The sequence below is a fragment of the Talpa europaea genome (genome assembly GCF_964194135.1).
Source record: "Talpa europaea genome assembly, chromosome: 10".
Taxonomy (NCBI): Eukaryota; Metazoa; Chordata; class Mammalia; order Eulipotyphla; family Talpidae; genus Talpa; species Talpa europaea.
Genome location: NC_140077.1, coordinates 56,112,058 through 56,134,501, shown reverse-complemented (window position 1 = coordinate 56,134,501; position 22,444 = coordinate 56,112,058). Strand labels below are relative to the sequence as shown.

General features: G+C 38.2%; 1 protein-coding gene across 1 annotated transcript in view; it reads right to left on the bottom strand.

Annotated features, from left to right (window-relative positions):
- The window catches only part of PCDH15 (protocadherin related 15), a gene marked incomplete at both ends in the record, with an annotated part of 665,703 nt that extends 644,784 nt beyond the window's left edge, over positions 1 to 20,919 (bottom strand). The window contains one exon of the mRNA XM_084244834.1: positions 20,901 to 20,919. Coding sequence (XP_084100960.1) covers positions 20,901 to 20,919 — 19 coding nt within the window. The remainder of the gene's footprint in view (positions 1 to 20,900) is intronic.
- Positions 20,920 to 22,444: the final 1,525 nt, after the last annotated feature.

Below are 22,444 nucleotides of genomic sequence, written 5' to 3'. Positions count from 1 at the left end.
CTGATTTATGCATACAAGAATTGGGGTGTAGGCCAGAGATGGGGGGTTGAGAGGATTCACCAAAGACATAGTGGGGAGCAAAAGAGGCAGATCTGGGCCTCCCCGGTGGCGCAGCGGTTGAGCACTGGGTTGCGAAGCTGCCCGCAGCCTCTGCAGAGCCGGTTCAATCTCCAGCTGCTCCCTGGCCACTGGAGGAGGGTCCCTCATGGCATGCAGACCACTCCTGCCGCCCGCTGCTCCCTGGCCACTGGAGGAGGGTCCCTCATGGCATGCAGACCTCTCCTGCCGCCCGCTGCTCCCCTCAGCAGTGTACTTTGGTCTTTCTGCCTGCTCTGCTCCCTGCTCTGGCTCCGGTGAATTCTCTCACCCTCCTGCGCTTCTGACTGTACCCAGTGCTTGTATAAATAAATAAAAATAAATCTTAAAAAAAAAAAAAAACCAGGCAGATCTACTGCCAAGGGAGAGCAGAGGGTGAAACAGGAAAGGTCTGCTGTGCCATGTGGGTTAGCACCCTGGCTGGGGATGGAACTCATGCTGCAGTGGCTGGTGATGGCTTGATAGCACTGAGACTTTAACCCCTGTGGCACCAAGGAGGTCCCAGAATTCTACCTTTAAATCACAGAGTAAAAAAAAAGATAGAATATTCATTACAAGGATAGAGAAAAATATATGTAGACAATCTGAAAAATTCAGTGTAAAGACCTCTGAGCAAAAGAAAGTTGCAGAGGGTAGATCGATAATGCTATTTGCCAAAATGCTAGAAAATTGTAGGATTTGTCCCAAAAAAGTAGTCATTGGAGGCCTTAGAGACTACAGTTTTAGGAGAGTTGTGAGAAAAACCAAATTGCAGAGCTTAAGGGAATAGGTGAAGTAATGTGGTAACTGGTACAACATTTTTACAGGAAAATGCCCAACTAAGAAAAGTCACTCTCTGATGACTTAGAACCCAGAAAAGTTACAATTACATTTTTCTCAATTTGCATTTCCATTAATAACTTTTAAAATGACTTCTGCTTTTTCACACAAATGGAATGTGAGCATTTTATTCTTCAATAAATCCAAAAATTTCATGTTGTTGAAACAACAAATGGAAGCACTAATTTTCCTGTTATTAATATTATCTGCATTATATGGGCACTGAATTAGAAATTTTACTTCTTTTTCCTGTCTCAACAAGGACAAATGGAAGTAAATGGGTATCAACCTTTAGCTATTCTAAGATGCCTTGGAAATGACTACTGTGTGAGAGTGTACACAATGGGTATGTGAGCAGAGAAAGAATTTTTTAAGTTCAGCATCTGGTTTTCTGTTAATCAGTTTATTATCTTTCTGGCTTTTTAGCTCTCTGGCCTTCAAGGATGTGCAGATGGGATCTTAGTGCACCTATTGCCAGGATATATAAAAACTACTGAAATAATCTTTTCAGGACTAAGGTCATAGTTTAGTGTAGTAAGTTTATATATTTTTTTATAATAAATTTTATTTTATATCCCCCATACATATGAAACCCCCCATTCTGACACCAATCCCACCCCTCCCGCCCCCCACTCCCCAAAAAGTGTCTCTGGTTCATAGTTTTTTGTTGATTTTGATTTTCACTATCTTATAGTTATTCATTTTCCCTGGTCCCTTATTTAAGTTCTCTAGATTCCTGCTATGAGTGAGACCATCTGGAATTTTTCTTTTTCTTTCTGGCTTATTTCACTGAGCATGATCCCTTCCAGCACCATCCATGTTGCTGCAAATTGCATGCATTTATCTTTTTTGAATGCTGAGTAATATTCCATGGTATATATGTACCACATCTTCTTGATCCAGTCATCTATTTTTGGGTATTTGGGCTGTTTCCAAAGCTTAGCTATTGTAAATAGAGGTGCTATAAACATAGGGGTGCAAGTGCTCTTTGGAATTGATGCTTCTGTGTCCTTTGGGTAAATACCTAGGAGTGGAATTGCTGGATCATATGGAAGCTCTATGTTTAGTAGGTCCAGAAATCTCCACACAGCTCTCCATAGTGGTTGGACCAGTTTGCACTCCCACCAACAGTGCAGAAGAGATCCTTTTTCTCCACACCCTCGCCAACATTTGTTGTTGCTAGTTTTTTTAATATGTGCCATTCTCACTGGTGTAAGATGATATCTCATGGTAGTTTTGATTTGCATTTCCCTGATTACAAGTGATGTTGAACATTTTTTCATATGCCTGTTGGCCATTTGTATTTCCTCTTCAGAGAAGTTTCTTTTTAGCTCTATTGCCCATTTTTTCACTGGATTATTTTCTTTGTTGTTGTTGAGTCTCATCAACTCTTTACAGATTTTTGTGATCAGTCCTTTATCATTAGTGTTGTGTGCAAAAATTTCTCCCAGTCGGTGGGGTTTCTCTTTGTTTTCGTTATTGTCTCTTTTGCTGTGCAGAAGCTCTTTAATTTGATGTAGTCCCAGTTGTTTATCTTTGCCTTCACTATCACTGCTTTGGGTGATGTGTCTGTAAAGATGTCTTTGATGTGCATATCACGTAGTGTTTCACCTATATTTCCTTCTATGTATTTTATGATTTCAGGTCTTATGTCTAGTTCTTTAATCCATTTTGAGTTGTTTTTTTGTATGGTGTCAGTTAGTGGTCAAGCTTCATTCTTTTGCATGTAGCGACCCAGTTTTCCCAGCACCATTCATTGAACAGACTTTCTTTGCTCCAATGCATAGTCTTTGATCCTTTTCAAAGATTAGTTGATCATAAATCTGTGGGTTTATTTCTGGATTTTCCATTTGATTCCATTGGTCTGTATGTCTGTTCTTGTTCCAATACCATGCAGTTTTGATGATTATGGCTTTGTAGTATAGTTTGAAGTCTGAGAGTGTGATGCCTCCATTCCCTTCTTTTTTTTTTTTTTTTTCAGGAGAGCTTTGGCTATTCGGGGTTTTTGGTGATTCCATATGAATTTCATCAATAATTGTTCTATTTCTTTGAAGAATGACATTGAAATTTTGATTGGAATAGCATTGAATCTGTATATTGCTTTTGGTAGGATGGCCACTTTAATAATGTTTATTCTTCCAATCCATGAGCAGGGGATGTCTTTCCATTTCTTTGTGTCTTCTTCTATTTCTTTTAACAGTGTTTAATAGTTTTCTTTGTATAGGTCCTTTACCTCTTTTGTTAGATTTATTCCCAAATATTTGATTTTTTTTTGTTTCGATAATAAAAGGGATGCTTCTTTTTTATTTCTTCTTCTTCAGATTTATTGTTTATGTATAGGAAGGCTACTGACTTTTGCATGTTGATTTTGTATCCTGCCATTTTACTGAACTGATTGATGAGTTGAATTAGCTTTTCTGTGGAGTTTTGGGGGTTCTCTATGTATATTATCATATCATCTGCAAATAGTGATAGTTTGACTTCTTCTTTTCCTATTTGTATTCCTTGGATGTCTTTCTCTTGTCTTATTGCTCTGGCTAGGACTTCCAGTATTATATTGAAAAGCAGTGGTGAGAGTGGACATCCTTGTCTTGTTCCAGATCTTAATGGAATTGCTTTCAGCTTTTCACCATTGAGAATGATACTAGCTGTTGGCTTGTTATATATGGTCTTTATGATGTTGAGGTATGTTCCTTGTATCCCAAGAATTTCAAGGGCTTTTATCATGAACGGGTGTTGCACTTTGTCGAAGCTTTCTCAGCATCTATTGATATTATCATTTGGTTTTTATATTTCTTTTTGTTGATGTGTTGGATAATGTTAATTGATTTTCGGATGTTAAACCATCCTTGTGTCCCTGGCATGAATCCTACTTGGTCGTGGTGAATCATTTTATTGATACATTGTTGGATTCTGATAGCTAAAATTTTATTGAGGATTTTTGCATCAGTGTTCATTAGGGAGACTGGCCTGTAGTTTTCCTTTTTTGTGTTGTCCTTGTTCGGTTTTGGTATTAGTGTAATGTTGGCTTCATAGAACGTGTTTGGTATTGTCCCTTCCTTCTCAATTTTTTGGAAGAGTTTGTGAAGGACAGGCACTAATTCATCTCTGAATGTTTGGTAGAATTCATTTGTAAATCCATCCAGTCCTGGGCTTTTGTTTTTGGGGAGGTTTTTGATTAAAATTTCAATTTCGCTGTTTGTAATTGGTCTGTTTAGGTGTTCTATTTCTTCTTTATCTAGCTTTGGGTGATTGTAGAGTTGTAAGAATTTGTCCATCTCCTCTAGATTGTTGAACTGTTTCCATATAACTGTTCATAGTAGTTACTGATTATTCTTTTGATTTCTGCTGTTTCTGTTGTGATTTCTCCTTTCATTTATGATCCTGTTTATTTGTGCTTTCTCCCTTTTTTCCTTTGTGAGCCAGGCTAGGGATTTGTCTATGTTATTGATTTTTTCGAAGAACCAGCTATTGGTTTCATTGATCTTTTGGATTGTTTTTTTAGTTTCGATTTCATTTATTTCTGCTTTGGTTTTTATTATTTCTTTTCATCTACCAGTTTAGGGGTTTTTTTGTTGTTCTTTTTCTAGATCTTTGAGCTTCAAGATTAGGTTGTTTCTTTGAGTTCTTTCTTGTTTCTTGATGTGAGCTTCTATTGCTATATATTTTCGTCTTATTACTGCTTTTGCTGCATCCCATACATTTAGGATATTGGTGTCCTCCTTGTCATTCAATTCAAAGAATTTTTTAATTTCTTCTTTGATCTCCTCGTTAGTCCAGTGGTCTTCCAGTAGTGTGGTTTTTAATCTCCATGAGGTAGGAAAGTTCCTTGCCTTCTTTTTATGGTTTATTTCTAGTTTGATGCCTTCATGGTCAGAAAAGATGGTTGGTATGATTTCAATCTTGGTGTATCTGTTGATGTTTGTCTTGTGCCCCAGTATGTGATCGATCCTGGAGAACGATCCGTGTGCGCTTGAGAAAAATGTGTACTCCGTTTTTTTTGGGTTTAGTGTTCTATAGATGTCTGTTAAGCCCAAATGCTCTAGGTCCTTATTTAGAGCTTTAGTTTCTTTACTTATTGTTTGTCTGGTTGATCTATCCATTGTTGATAGTGGTGTGTTGAAGTCTCCCACTACATATGTGTTTTCTCTGATGTCTGTTTTCAGAGAGGACAACAGTTGTCTGATATATTTTGGTGCTCCTTCGTTTGGTGAGTATATGTTAATGAGTGTTATTTCTTCTTGAAGTATTGTCCCCTTGATCATCATGTAGTGACTATTGGGGTCTCTTTTTATTTTTTGAGTTTGAAATCTGTTTTATCTGATATAAGTATAGCTGTTCCTGCTTTCTTTTTTGGTCCATTTGCTTGTAGGATTGTTTTCCATCCTTTGACTTTGAGCCTATTTTTATCTTTTGTAGCTAAATGTGTTTCCTGGAGACAGCAAAAGGTTGGGTTTTGTTTCTTAATCCAGGCTGCAACTCTGTGTCTTTTTATTGAAGAGTTTAGTCCATTTACATTTAGAGTTAATATTGATATGTTAGCATCTGTATTTGCCTTTGTGTTTGTCTTTCCTTTGACTTTATATATTTATTCTTTTAATAACTTTTTTTTTGGCCTTCTTTGCTTGTTATTCGTCCCTCTGAGTTTCTGGCTTTAGGACTCCTTGTAATATTTTTTGGGGTGGGGGCTTAGTTGTAATGAAATTCCAGAGTTTCTGTTTGTCTGGGAAGGTCCTTATTCTTTCTTCATAGAGGAAGGAGAGCTTTGCGGGATAGAGTATTCTTGGTTGACATCTGTTTTCTTGGAGTCTGTTGACTATGTTCCCACACTCTCTCCTTGCCCGTAGTATTTCTTCGGAGAAGTCCAATGTCAGCCTGATTGGTTTTCCTTTGAATGTTATCTGTTTCTTCCTTCTTGTCAGCTTCATTATTTTTCCCTTGTCCTGGATTCTTTGCGCTTTACTATTATGTGTCTTGCTGTATTTTTCCTTTCATCGTGGAAGTTTGGTGTTCTTCTTGCTTCTTGTATATCAATTTTCAGCTCCTTCTTCACATTTGGGAAGTTCTCTTCAATTATATCCATGAATATTTTCTCTGTTCCTACATCTCTCTCTTCTCCTTCTGGTATTCCTATAACTCTTATATTTCCTTTCCTCATGGAGTCAGATAGTTCCCGAAGTCTTTCTTCGTTCTTTTTCCTTTGTACTTCTCTTTCCTTTTCTGTTTTGGTTCTTTTTATTTCTGTGTCTTCAAGAGTACTTATTCGTTCTTCCATTTCATCTATTCTGCTTTCATTGCTTTTCCCAGAGTTCTTTAGTTCCTCCATTAATTCTCTGATCTCCTGCATTTCTTTTGCTTCCCTCTTTAGGGACTCAATTTCCTTCTTCTGATCATTGTTTTCCTTTATGAGTTCTGTCATTTTTTTAATCACAGCAATTTTAAATTCTCTTTCTGGAAGGCTCGGAAGTTCTTCCAAGTTACTGTCGTTGCAATCTGGGGGGTGGTTTTCTTTTTGTGGTGTGCTTTTTTCCTGAGGAGTTTTTAGGTTGTGTGTGGTTCTTCTACTCCCTACTGTCTGTTTTCTAATTTGTCGTATGCATTGGGACACTGTGTTGCTGGGACTGGACGGCATCTTGGGTGAGCTTCTCCGCTCCCCTCTGGCTCCTCTAGGGGCCATCTGTCTATTTCAAGCAGTCTTTACTGAAGAAAGGTCCCTGTCCTAAAATGTTGATGTGGGGACACACTCCCCTGTGTGCTTGGTCTGCCCTAGTGGTGGGTTCCCGTTCACCCTCTGGGTTTGGACTGCAGGCCAGAAGGGGCCTGGCGTGGGCAAGCTTCCCCGCTCACCTCTGGCTTCTGAGGGAGCCTTCTGCAGGCAGTCTTTACAGAAGAAATGTCCCTGTTCTAAAATGGCGATGTGGCGCGCACTCCCTGCACGCCCGGTCTGCCCTGGTCGTGGGTGCCTGCTCCCTCTGTGGCCTCAGACTACTGGTCGGAAGGGGCCTGGCGTGGGCTAACTTCCCAGCTGGCCACTGGCTCCTGCTGGTTTCAAGTCGCTAGGTGGCGCCAGAGATCTCTCCTAGAGCCCTTGCGGAGCTAATTTTTCTACCCAGTGGGACAGGGAATAGAATGGGAATGGTAGGGTAAACCTCAACGGCTTTGGGGTGCTGTGTCTGCCTTGTGCCCCACCATCATGGAGAATCCATGCCCCGAATTTCGTGCCCGGGGTCTCAGTTCAAAGCCCTCAGGTCCAGGACGCGGGCTGTAGCCCAGTTCAGTGACCGCAAAAATGGAGTCTTTTGCACCCGGCTCCCGTGCCTGGTTGCCTGGGTGCCTGGGTGCCTGGTTCCTGATTACTCAGTGAGGGGCTTTCACCTCAGTGAGGGCCTCTGCGCGTCTCCCCGCAAGCCTAGGTCACAGGCACGGGGACCTGGGCAGCCACGATCCCAATCTGCGTTGGCTTTTCAAGCGCTCTGCTTTTCCGCGCAAGCTTACCAGCCTGCCCGGGGCTGTGTGTGGGTTTCCTCCGGCAGTCTCTGCTGTTCTCTAATGGCGCCCGGAGCCGTTCGCTCACCACCGTGGTGAATCCTGCAGGGTTCTCCACAGCTCCAGCTCACGGGGTGTGGTGGCTGAGATAGTTCCTTTCCACTCACAGTCCCGCTTGATGCGTAGTTTGTTCTTGTTGGTCGTTTTAGTTTGTTGTTTTCCTCCTCTCTGCTGGTCGGAGAGTGCCGACTCTGTGGGGTGGGGGGGAGCAGGGTTCTGCGCTTTCCTCCCTTCTAATCCTCTTTTATGGCGACTTTCTTCTTCAGGTAGTTTGCTGGAGTCACCCGTTTATCTTCCCTGTCCCAGTTCTCACTGGGACCTGCCGCTTTTCCTCCCTATTAACTTTGTTTTAATGGGAGATCTTACTCGCTGCGTCTCCTCGCCGCCATGTTGCTCCGCCTTCCCAGTAAGTTTATAATTTTTGACCTTGCATGTTACAGAAACAGGTAAGGAATGCTTCAAATCTTTCCTCTAAAGCTAAGTGTATTTTAGAGGAGGTGTAAGATCCACAAGAGTACTCATCTTCAGAAAATAAAAGAGATAAGAAATATAAGAGTACATACAACCTACTAAATGGACATAGCAAAGCTTTTATTGAGGTTATTTAAGAAAGTTTTATTGGACTAACAATTAAAAGTTTCAATGTTTGTTCTTGTCATCTCCTTCAAAATAACACCTAATCATGTAAACTTGATAGATAAATCTAAGTTTCAAAAGCTTCAAATTTTGAAGACTGAAATTCAGGACTCTCAGTCCGCAGGAAAAAAAACAGTTTCTATTAAAATGTATTAAGCTCTCAAAAATGCAATCAATAAAATGGAATAAGTGAGATGGGTAGGCAAAGAATGATGTTGATCTTATATTAAGATAAATGAAATTGAATGACAACGTACACCACACATATCTTTGTTTTCCTAAAACTACGTATTATCATGTCTCTGTGTGTGCATATAAATGTTTGCTCATTCTCTATGTAAGCTACCTTCAGAAATCATACCATGAATTTAAGAAGGTGAGACATTAATGTTCACTGTAAATTACTCACGTATGACCTCCAATAATTGTATTAATTTTAACTAAAACAGACTCAAATCAACTATTTTATTGTACTATGTTCAGAGAATCATGATGTTATCAAGAGGGAAGTATCCTGCATTAAGCTTAGAAAAACTGAAATCAAAGAAAATGTTTTAAAAGCATTTCCAGCACAATCCTAGGAAGACGGTGTATGTCCCACAGGAAGTGTTGCAGTTGATGAGGCAGGGAAATTACTACAACATTCCAGAATGTTATAAAAGCATCTATAATGGCCTAAAAGCAAGAATCATTATGATCATTTAACTCTTTTTACAGAGCTTAATTTATTTAACTATCTCTCCTTGAGGCATCGAAATGATGACACCTTTTATTCAGAAACAGTGGTATATCTGCTTGGTAGTTATAGTTCCCTTACAATTTTATTGTAATCTGTATAATAGAATTAGCAGTTTATTTTTATTTGTATGCCATTCTCTTCTAATTTTAATCAATATATGCCAGTGGCATGCACTACTTTATGACATCTGCACATGTTATAAAAATTGTCTCCAGGATTTAGAATCAGTCATTAGGAAGATACAGTTACACCCTTAATTAACTGACATATCTATCTCATCATTGACCTTCTAAGTATTATGTAAATTCAAGCCTAAAAATAAACATGGATGCATTCTACAAACTTCACTTAAAGTCTCTCATGCATCAATAAGCTCTCCAAGGAAGGGATATAACTTAATACTTTCAAGAATGAAATGAAATTTATTAAAGTTTAGTCTTCAAGTGTTTGGCAATTCTGGGCAGACATATAAAAAGAATATACACATAGTGCAAAGAAGCATGAAGGACTGTTTATAAATAAACATTCAAGTTTATAAAAAAATCATAATTACATACAAATAACGAGAATAGCAATAAAATATTTGTGAGCATAGGTCATATACCAGGTACTGTGCTAAACTATATGAATTTGAGTTTTAGGGAGTTATTATTATAAGAGAACTGAGTCTCAGGAAGTGTTGTGACTTTCTGAGGTTGTAAACATGGTCTCTGATGTTGTTCTGATTATGCTCTATATAAGGGATACATTCACTTCATAGATACATGTTAATATATGGAAAAATTCAGAGGCAAGTTGGAAAACTTGACTTTTGGGCTAAATGCTTGAGCAGCCAGGGAGAACCCTTTCCTTAATAAAGTCATGTTGGCTTTGATGGTCTGCACTCATTTAGGGTATATCTGTCTCTCTCTCTTTGTTTCTCTAACACACACACACACACACACACACACACACACATTTTAAAATACCTTTCAAACTGCTTGATATTATGACACATGTATATATGTATATTTTTTAAATACTTTTCCTATCTGAATATAGAGGTGATATGTATTTATATGGGCAACTTGAAAATGTAGAGAAAATAACATAAAGTAAAAATAAAACATACCATATATATAACATGAAAATAATATGGAATGAGATATATATATATATATATATATATTTTTTTTTTCCTGTGCACATTTAGGGAATCTCTCTAACACACACATATACTGGGGTATGTGTGTGTGTATAGACACACACACACACACATACATATATGCTGGGATATATCATCATTTCTTTATCCTCGCTCATTTTTCTTTTATCATTCATTTATGAAATCAAAATCAAAGTGAAAATAATAAAAACACAGACCTTATAGACATATAGACATCTTGATCTATTTACCTCACTGTAAAAATAATATGTTTGAACAAAGGCTAGGTTTTACACATTTTTTACTTCACATAAGACATAAAAGAGAAGGGCCTCCCTGGTAGCACAGGGGTTAAGTCTCAGTACTATCAAGCTATTGCCAGCCACTCTGGCATGAGCTCGATCCCCACCCAAGGAGCTAACCGACATGGTGCAGCAGACCTCTCCTGTCTTGCCCACTGCTCCCCTCAGCAGTGTATTTCAGTAGATCTGCCTGTTCTGTTTGCTACTCTGACTCTGGTGAATCTTTCACCCCATGCACCTCTGACCTACACACCAGTTCTTGTAGGAGTAATGGTCATAAACATGAGAGCCATGCTTATTTATTTATGCACCAGTTTATTTATGCATAAATAAATCAAATAAATCTTTAAAAATTATATAAAAGAGAAGATAGACCTGAATCCTTTCCAGGTACCCCACAGTATATTTGGGGCCAGGGCATATATTCCCTTTAGGGCAGCGCATATGTGCCCATTCAATAAAATTCTGATGCTTGGTAATGCATTAAAATATAAACTAAAATATTAACCCCAATGTTCTCCTATTATAAGGTGTTGGATAATAAAACACCATATTAAAAATCTATCATTTCTCTAGTCTTCTATTACTTAGGTAAATACTGATTTTTTTTTTTTCAGTGCAATGTTATTAAGATCACTTACGTTACTAATTCATCTTTAGATCTAATATAGTCACCAAACACATTAAATTTTCATTACGGAATAGGTCATCTATATATTTTATTACTAAATCTAAAGATTTAACCAGCAATTCAAATAAGAAATATAAAAAAAACTCAAAACTTAGTCAAAGTTTTTTTTTTTTGGTTTGTTTGTTTGTGTAAGATTTATTTATTTATTTATACAAGCACCGGGTATAGTCAGAAGTAAGGGAGGGTGAGAGAATTCACCAGAGCCAGAGCGGAGAGCAGAACAGGCAGACTGAGGAAATACACTGCTGAGGGGAGCAGTGGGCGGCAGGAGAGGTCTGTGCACCATGTGGGACCCTAGCCCCGGGGCAGGGGATCGTGAACCAGGACTGCAGAGGCTGCGGGCAGCTACGCAACCCAGCGCTTAACAGCTGCACCACCGGGGAGGCCCACTTAGGCAAAGCTTTCAGTAAAAATTTTGTTATAAAATATTAGAAATAATAATTATATATTTTTTCTAGGAAGCAGTTTTATAGAGTTGGGTGACACTAGACTATTTCATTTCAGGATAAAGTATTCATTAAATAAACAATATAATATTTTTTTCTTTCAACTCCCATATAACTAAGAAAATGCACAGCAAAACACAGGAAATATTTTAATTAAAAGTTGAGAAGAATCCTAGTCCTAGGTTTTTTTTTTTTTTTTTTTTTAAGATTTATTCTATTTAAGGCCTCCCTGGTGTCGCAGCAGTTGAGTGCTGGGTTGCGAAGCTGCCCACAGCCTCTGCAGTGCTGGTTCAATCCCCGGCCACCGAGGGAGGGTCCCACATGGTGCGCAGACCTCTCCTGCTGCCCACTGCTCCCCTCTGCAGTGCACTTCGTCAGTCTGCCTGCTCTGCTCTCCGCTCTGGCTCTGGTGAATTCATGAGAATTCCTCCCGTGCTTCTGACTGTACCCAGTGCTTGTAGAAATAAACAAATAAATCTTTAAAAAAAGATTTATTCTATTTATACAAGAGCTGGGGTACAGGCCAGAGATGCGAGAGGGTGAGAGGATTCACCAGAGACAGAGCAGGGAACAGAACAGGCAGATGGACGAAAGCACGCTGAGGGGAGCAACGGGCGAGACAGGAGAGGTCTGCTGCGCCATGTGGGCATCTCCCTGGCAGCCCGGGTTCAAACCTGCCTGCAGACAGCTTCACAGCACTGTGCTCAACCTGTTGCACCACTGGGGAGGCCCATGAATCCTAGATTTAAAGAAAAACTAGAGGGGGGCGGAGCAACATGGCGGCGAGGAGACGCTGCGAGTAAGATCTCCCATTAAAAAAAGTTAATAGGGAGGAAAAGCGGCAGGTCCCAGTGAGAACTGGGACACGGAAGATAAACGGGTGACTCCAGCAAACTACCCGAAGAAGAAAGTGGCCATAAAAGAGGACTAGAAGGGAGGGAAGCACAGAACCCTGCTCCCCACCCCCGCCCACAGAGGCGGCACTCTCCGACAGGCAGAGAGGAGGAAAACAACAAACCAAAACGGCCAACAAGAACAAATGACGCAGCAAGCGGGACTGTGAGTGGAAAGGAACTAGTGCAGCCACCATACCCCGTGAACGGGAGCTGAGGCGAACCCTGAAGTATTCGCCGCTGCAGTGAGCGAACGGCTCCGGGCGCCATTAGAGAAGAACAAAGACCCCGGGAGACACGCACACAGCCCGGGCTGCTGGTAAGCTTGCGCTGAAAAGCGGCGTGCTGGGCGCACTTGAAAAGCAAATGCAGACCTGGATCACGGCTGCCCAGGTACCCGCGCCTGCGACCTAGGCTTGCGGGGAGACGCGCGGAATGTCCTCACTGAGGTGAAGGTCACTCCCTGAGTAAGCAAGAACCAGGCGCCCAGGCACGGGAGCGGTGCAAAAGGCGCCATTCCCACGCCACTGAACTGGGCTATAGCCCGCGTCCTGGAACTGAGGGCTTTGAACTGAGACCCGGGGCACGAAAATTCGGGGCATGGGTTCTCCACGACGGTGGGGCACAAGGCAGACACAGCACCCCAAAGCTGTTGAGGTGTACCCTACCATTCCCGCTCTGTTCCCTGTCCCACGGGGTGGGGGGAGGCGAAAAACAGCCCCCCAAGGACAATAGGAGAGATCTCTGGCGCCACCTAGCGACCAGGAAAAAAAAGTCACTAACACCCCATAGAACAGGAAATTTCTTAAGACTGCTTGAAAAGGGCAGAAGGCTTCTGGAGGACCCAGTGGCCATCCGGGAAGTTAGCCCACGCCAGGCCCCTTCTGACCAGCAGTCTGAGCCCACAGAGGGAGCAGACACCCACGTCCGGGGCAGACCGGGTGCGCAGAAGAGTGTGCCTGAAACCGGAGGCGCAGGGACTGCATCCCGCTTCGCCATTTTAGAACAGGGACATTTCTTCAGTAAAAACTGCAAAAAGCTCCCCCAGAAGACAGAGATGGCTCCTGGAAGAGCCAGAGGGGAACGGAGAAGTTCACCCAAGATGCCAGTCAGTCCGAGCAACACAGTGTCCCAACGCATACGACAAATTAGAAAACAAACAGTAAGGAGTAGAAGAACCACACGCAACCTAACAACTCCTCAGGAAAGAAGCACACCACAAAAAGAAAACCACTCCCCAGAGTGCAACGACAGCAATTTGGAAGAACTTCTGAGCCTTCCAGAAAGAGAATTTAAAATTGCCATGACTAAAAAAGTGATAGATCAGAAGAAGGAAATTGATTCCCTAAAGAGGGAAGTAAAAGAAATGCAGGAGATCAAAGAATTAATGGAGGAACTAAAGAACTCTGGGAAAAGCAATGAAAGCAGAATAGGTGAAATGGAAGAGCGAATAAGTACTGTTGAAGACACAGAAATAAAAAGAACCAAAACAGAAAAGGAAAGAGAAGTACGAAGGAAAAAGAATGAAGAAAGACTTCGGGAACTATCTGACTCCATGAGGAAAGGAAATATAAGAGTTATAGGAATTCCAGAAGGAGAGGAGAGAGATGTAGGAACAGAGAAAATATTCATGGATATAATTGAAGAGAACTTCCCAAATGCGAAGAAGGAGCTGAAAATTGATATACAAGAAGCAAGAAGAACACCAAACTTCCACGACGAAAGGAAAAACACAGCAAGACACATAATAGTAAAGCTCCCAAGAATCCAGGACAAGGAAAAAATAATGAAGCTGACAAGAGGGAAGAAACAGATAACATTCAAAGGAAAACCAATCAGGCTGACATCAGACTTCTCTGAAGAAACACTACGGGCAAGGAGAGAGTGGAGGGACATAGTCAACAGACTCCAAGAAAACAGATGCCAACCAAGAATACTCTATCCCGCAAAGCTCTCTTTCCTCCATGAAGAAAGAATATGGCCTTTCCAGACAAAGAGAAACTCCGGAATTTCATTACGACTAAACCCCCACTCCAAAAAATACTACAAGGAATCCTAAAGCCAGAACCTCAGAGGGACGAATAACAACGAAAGAAGACCAAAAAAAAAAAAGTTATTAAAAGAATAAATAAATAAAATCAAAGGAAAGACAAACACAAAGGCAAATACAGATGCTAACATATCAATATTAACTCTAAATGTAAATGGACTAAACTCTTCAATAAAAAACACAGAGATGCAGCCTGGATTAAGAAACAAAACCCAACCTTTTGCTGTCTCCAGGAAACACATTTAGCTACAAAAGATAAAAATAGGCTCAAAGTCAAAGGATGGAAAACAATCCTACAAGCAAATGGGCCAAAAAAGAAAGCAGGAACAGCTATAATTATATCAGATAAAACAGACTTCAAACTCAAAAAAATAAAAAGAGACCCCAATGGTCACTACATTATGATTAAGGGGACAATACTTCAAGAAGAAATAACACTCATTAACATATACTCACCAAACGAAAGAGCACCAAAATATATCAGACAACTGTTGTCCTCCCTGAAAACAGACATCAGAGAAAACACATACGTAGTGGGAGACTTCAACACACCACTATCAACAATGGATAGATCAACAAGACAAAAAATAAGTAAACAAACTAAAGCTCTAAATAAGGACCTAGAGCATTTGGGCTTAACAGACATCTATAGAACACTAAACCCAAAAAAAACGGAGTACACATTTTTCTCAAGCGCACACGGATCGTTCTCCAGGATCGATCACATACTGGGGCACAAGACAAACATCAACAGATACACCAAGATTGAAATCATACCAACCATCTTTTCTGACCACGAAGGCATCAAACTAGAAATAAATCATAAAAAGAAGGCAAGGAACTATCCTACCTCATGGAGATTAAAAGCCACACTACTGGAAGACCACTGGACTAACGAGGAGATCAAAGAAGAAATTAAAAAATTCTTTGAATTGAATGACAAGGAGGACACCAATATCCTAAATGTATGGGATGCAGCAAAAGCAGTAATAAGAGGAAAATATATAGCAATAGAAGCTCACATCAAAAAACAAGAAAGAACTCAAAGAAACAACCTAATCTCGAAGCTCAAAGATCTAGAAAAAGAACAACAAAAAAACCCCCAAAACCGGTAGAAGAAAAGAAATAATAAAAACCAAAGCAGAAATAAATGAAATTGAAACTAAAAAAACAATCCAAAAGATCAATGAAACCAAGAGCTGGTTCTTTGAAAAAATAAATAAAATAGACAAACCCCTAGCCAGGCTCACAAAGGAAAAAAGGGAGAAAGCACAAATACACAGGATCATAAATGAGAGAGGAGAAATCAAAACGGACACAGCAGAAATCAAAAGAATAATCAGTAACTACTATGAACAGTTATATGGAAACAAGTTCAACAATCTAGAGGAGATGGACAAATTCCTACAACTCTACAATCACCCAAAGCTAGATAAAGAAGAAATAGAACACCTAAACAGACCAATTACAAGCAGCGAAATTGAAATGGTAATCCAAAACCTCCCCAAAAACAAAAGCCCAGGACCTGATGGATTTACAAATGAATTCTACCAAACATTCAGAGACGAATTAGTGCCTATCCTTCACAAACTCTTCCAAAAAATTGAGAAGGAAGGGACAATACCAAACACGTTCTATGAAGCCAATATTACACTAATACCAAAACCGAATAAGGACAACACAAAAAAGGAAAACTATAGGCCAATCTCCCTAATGAACACTGATGCAAAAATCCTCAATAAAATTTTAGCTATCAGAATCCAACAATGTATCCATAAGATAATTCACCATGACCAAGTTGGATTCATTCCAGGGGCACAAGGATGGTTTAACATCCAAAAATCAATCAACGTTATCCAACACATCAACAAAAAGAAATATAAAAACCATATGATAATATCAATAGATGCTGAGAAAGCTTTCGACAAAGTGCAACACCCAGTCATGTTAAAAGCCATTGAAATTCTTGGGATACAAGGAACATACCTCAACATCATAAAGGCCATCTATGACAAGCCAACAGCCAGTATCATTCTCAATGGCGAAAAGCTGAAAGCAATTCCATTAAGATCTGGAACAAGACCAGGATGTCCACTCTCACCACTGCTTTTCAATATAATACTGGAAGTCCTAGCCAGAGCAATAAGACAAGAGAAAGACATCCAAGGAATACAAATAGGAAAAGAAGAAGTCAAACTATCACTCTTTGCAGATGATATGATAATATACATAGAGAACCCCAAAATCTCCACAGAAAAACTAATTCAACTCATCAATCAATTCAGTAAAGTGGCAGGATACAAAATCAACACGCAAAAGTCAGTAGCCTTCCTATACATAAACAATAAATCTGAAGAAGAAGAAATGAAAAAAAACATCCCTTTTATTATCGAAACAAAAAAAATCAAATATTTGGGAATAAATCTAACAAAAGAGGTAAAGGACCTATACAAAGAAAACTATAAAACACTGTTAAAAGAAATAGAAGAAGACACAAAGAAATGGAAAGACATCCCCTGCTCATGGATTGGAAGAATAAACATTATTAAAATGGCCATCCTACCAAAAGCAATATACAGATTCAATGCTATTCCAATCAAAATCTCAATGGCATTCTTCAAAGAAATAGAACAATTATTGATGAAATTCATATGGAATCACCAAAAACCCCGAATAGCCAAAACTCTACTGAAAAAAAAAGAAGGAAATGGAGGCATCACACTCCCAGACTTCAAACTATAATACAAAGCCATAATCATCAAAACTGCATGGTATTGGAACAAGAACAGACATACAGACCAATGGAATTGAATAGAAAATCCAGAAATAAACCCACAGATTTATGGTCAACTAATCTTTGACAAAGGAGCAAAGACTATGCATTGGAGCAAAGAAAGTTTGTTCAATAAATGGTGCTGGGAAAACTGGGTTGCTACATACAAAAGAATGAAGCTTGACCACTACCTCACACCATACACAAAATTCAACTCAAAATGGATTAAAGAACTAGACATAAGACCTGAAACCATAAAATACATAGAAGGAAATATAGGCGAAACACTACGTGATTTGCATATCAAAGACATCTTTACAGACACATCACCCAAAGCAGTGATAGTGAAGACAAAGACAAACAGCTGGGACTACATCAAATTAAAGAGCTTCTGCACAGCAAAAGAGACAATAACAAAAACAAAGAGAAACCCCACCAACTGGGAGAACATTTTTGCACCCAACACTAATGATAAAGGACTGATCACAAAAATCTGTAAAGAGCTGATAAGACTCAGCAACAACAAAAAAAATAATCCAGTCAAAAAATGGGCAGAAGAGCTAAAAAGAAACTTCTCTGAAGAGGAAATGCAAATGGCTAACAGACATATGAAAAAATGTTCAACATCACTTGTAATCAGGGAAATGCAAATCAAAACTACCATGAGATACCATCTCACACCAGTGAGAATGGCACATATTAAAAAAAACGCAACAACAAATGTTGGCGAGGGTTGGAGAAAAAGGAACTCTTCTGCACTGTTGGTGGGAGTGCAAACTGGTCCAACCACTATGGAGAGCTGTGTGGAGATTTCTGGACCTACTAAACATAGAGCTTCCATATGATCCAGCAATTCCACTCCTAGGTATTTACCCAAAGGGCACAGAAACATCAATTCCAAAGAACACCTGCACCCCTATGTTTATAGCAGCACTATTTACAATAGCTAAGCTTTGGAAACAGCCCAAATGCCCAAAAATAGATGACTGGATCAAGAAGATGTGGTACATATATACCATGGAATATTACTCAGCATTCAAAAAAGATAAACACATGCAATTTGCAGCAACATGGATGGCGCTGAAAGGGATCATGCTCAACGAAATAAGCCAAAAAGAAAAAGAAAAATACCGGATGGTCTCACTCATAGCAGGAATCTAGAAAACTTAAATAAGGGACCAGGAAAATGAATATAAGAAAGTGAAAATCAAAATCAACAAAAAACTATGAATCAGAGACACTTTTTGGGGGGTGGGGGGCGGGAGGGGAAGGATTGGGGTCCGAATGGGGCGTTTGCATTTGTATGGGGGAATATAAAAATAAAATTTATTATTTAAAAAAAAATCTAGCCTATTATGCAAATAGCCTTTTCGTAATGTAAACATTTTCTCCACTTATCTTTATGTTAACTTACTTTGTGTGTTAATTAGTTATCAGATATCATAATGGGGTAATCTAACCAGCAGCTTATCAATCAAAAAATTATACTTTTCATTTTTACTTTTTCTTTCATGTCTCTCATGTTTATGACCATCACTCCTTCAATTTTATTTCATCTTCAATCTAACCAAGTACCTGCATACCCACACATTTAGATAAAAAGTTTCAAGAAATCCATGTTACATATTTTAGTTTAGTGTTCTTTTATGTATTAGCTATTCTTTTCCAAGATCTGATTTTAATTCTGCATAGAACGGACTCCAATTTTATATGAATTTTTAAAAAACATTAGCTGTTCACAGGCATAAATAACTGAATAATTGAATGAAAGTGATGTCAAAGAACCCTTAATTGAGGGAGATCAGAGAGAGGTAAAGACTTGGAGCAAGACCTTAGAGAAAAGAATATGTTACTTCTGCGGGGAGCACTGAAGTTTGCAAGTATGCAAGCAATGATGGAGAGCATAACAAGTTAAGAAATCCATATAAAACATTGCATAAAATGCATATTTTTCTGCAGCAGTATCTGTCCCTTAAACTTTCCTAAGAATTATTTCCAGAAAGAGACAATTGAGGTGGCTCTTAGGGAATCTAACTGTGACTGTTAGGGAATCATCCCCAACTTTAGAGGATAACACTACTGAACACAATGCTATCACTTGGTAGTGTGAATTTCCACTCAGCTTCAAAAATCAGACTACATAATGGCCAGAAGTGACCTGGTAATCTTACTTTGGAGGTTAGAAGAGTACATTTAGAAAGACCAGAGCTATAATGTATTTATTAATGAAACCAATTTATATAACATTACAGGTTAAACCAAGAGTGATGTTCTATGACAATTTAAATCATACTCCTAAAAAGCACTGGGTTTGTAAACGTTAAATGTGAACAATGGCAATAAATTCTTTCCTGCTCAGTATGAACACAAAATATTAATTTAAAAAATGATCTATAACATAAATAAATATTGACTCACTGATTAAACATCTATTCTGGGGGGTAAAATTAAAACATCCTTTTAATGTAAAGACTTTTTTTTTTAAATTTCATTGGTTCTTGTTTGTTTCAAAGTAGCATATACATTATGTATTTATCATTACTATTTAAAATTTGTATTTTCACTAGATATTCACAATATTTATAAATAATACCATGAACATTAACTTCAAATGCACTTGAAGTAAACACTCTGCTAATCAGCACAGCTTTTCAGAGAAATAGGCTGCTGACTTTATGAAAATAGTTGCTATTGTGAATTTTTCTGCAAATTCCAAAATAAGCATATATTTTTCTGACTTTAGAGGACAGAGAAAGTCCTAAAATGTGTACCATTTGAACACTGTTTGGGATAGTTTCACATTAATTCATCTTATCTTCAGATCATTCAATCTATACGCAAAGCATAAAACAAACTCAGATTCTTTACTGCTACTAAGAACAACTATATAACAGGCAACAAGGGTGAGGAGATGGTTACTTGCCTATGTACTCTGAATGCCAAACAAATATCAATAAATATAATGAAAAGTAAAAAGAAAACAAAAAAAACAGTAAAAATTCTTAAAAGGACAAAACTCAGTTTTCTTGAATAGCAAAGATAGGATGGAGAATTTTATCCATGCTTTACTCTCATGAAACTTAAGGTAGTATATACATCCCAACCCTCATTATATGGTATTCAAAGCAAGCATCCTTCAATATGAAAATATCTAATATAGGAGTATTTGGGTCACTGTATTTAACATGTTGAATGGTTCCTTAGGAGCTTGATGACTAGAGCACTAGAGTGAATGACTTCATGTCAGGAAATAACTTGCAATGTCTAATTTCAGATATTTACATTTTCCCCACTCTTTCCAAATAAAATAGTGAGGGATTATATAATACCCAATTCAAGTTCTAGTATTAAAATCACTTACACAGTCTACTTTTGACCCCTTTTGAGATCTTTTCTCACAGGAAATGTCAGAATGTTTTCTATCCCTAAACCTTATTTGAGAATATTGTTTCTGTTTATTCAAGGACTAGTAAATATAATTTACTATTTTTCTTATATCAATTTAACATTTGCTTAGTAAGAATTAGAAAGCATTCAAATAAGACTCATTTTGTATTTTCTACCATACTGTAGACCTTTTTAAGGAATAAAATATATTGAATGCCACCTCTGTAAAATAATTTCAATGAAGGTAAATCATTGTATGGTGCTAATAATCTTTAAAAATGAACTACAAATTATCATTATTCATTTCTCTGGTGTTTGTTTTCCATTTATTACAGGAATCCTGGCAAACTCTTAAGGTCAGACTAAAAGCAGACTTACCATCATCATACTGTCCCATGCAGATTGCGAAGAAAATGCTCAGGACAATCCCTGCAGGGGTACATTTCCAGGGGTAAAAAATTTTAAACATCTTTTATCAAATTCCACTCAGGACAGATCTGAAATAATAAGAGAAAGAAACATTTGACAAGTTCATTAATCTGCAGTCAACTGTCATAGAACAGAAAAGCCTAATAACTTCATAGTTAATTACCTGTGCCAACAATCCATTCATGAAGTAATATGCCTGTTTAATGCACTGAAACTGTTTATCTACATGAATTTGTAGACAAGCAATCTCTAAGAGAAATATCATTTCTGTTATTTAATTTGTAATTCAGTTCATTGAGAAGTTACAATACTGATGATATCAGAATTACATACACCCTTTAAAAACCTGACACTACATCAATGAATCCTGTGCATCAGTTTATGTTATTAAATGTATCTTATCTATAGCACAATTCAGTTATAAAGTATAAGTTATTCTATAACAATTGAAGATGGTACCTCATTGTTAACATTCTACATGAAAATTTCAATAGGTATTTGTGTCACAATGAATAAGAAGGAACATATCATTAAAATGCTAATTATTTTCTTGTAGAATGATGATTTTGACTTAATTTTTCCAAATAAGAGTAAGGATAAACCATTAATGTTTACCACTTATGTCCTTTGAAACATTTGGATGGATAACATTTCAATTCCTAAGCTTCCAGTAAGTGAAGAATTTGAATGAGATATTGGTGACCAGGGAACACGCAAGAATTATTGAAAGAATAATGTGCTCAGTTTCTTTTTTAAACCAAAGAAAGTATTCATATGGAATTACTAAAAATGACCCTCTTATGGATCATGGTAGAATAGGGATAGGGACTCTGAGTCTTTAATTCAGAGCTTCGGTGGGGGGCAAGCACAAAAAAAGGGAGCTAATTAGCCTAAGGAGACAATAGTGGTGATGGCAAAGGCTGTGATAAATTATGTGGTGCAGGGCTTGTCTAAAGAGACCAGATGGTGCTCAAGTTCTGTCAATGGTTGTCACATGGATATGTAAGCCAGTGTTGCCAGGTCTTTTGATTTTCTAGAAAATGGTAGAAATCCAAATTTTCATGTGTATTTGCTCAGTGTTTAAATGATTGTCCAACCTCTTTATAGACTAAATGCTTCTGGCAGGCCAATTGTTCTGAGATTGTCTAGTTTTTAACTCCTCACCAGGATTCCTTCCACTGTGCCATATATAAGGTTCATCAGGACACACAAAGGAGATATTTTCAGTCTCTCTTTAGATACATTTTATGTCATCCTTCCTACTGTTTTATTTTTGAGTTTTATAAAAGGTATATGTCCAACAGCATATGTGACTCTATGTATTTTAAAGTAATATTAATAGCACAAGTTAATTTTTGCTTACCTATAGGATACACAGGTCTTAAATTTCAAAGATCATTGTACTAGGTCATACACAATTTAAAATGAAAACTATTCTTGTATTTCTCTTTCTAAAAGAATAAAAAAGCTTTTTTTTTTCCTAAATCTGGCCC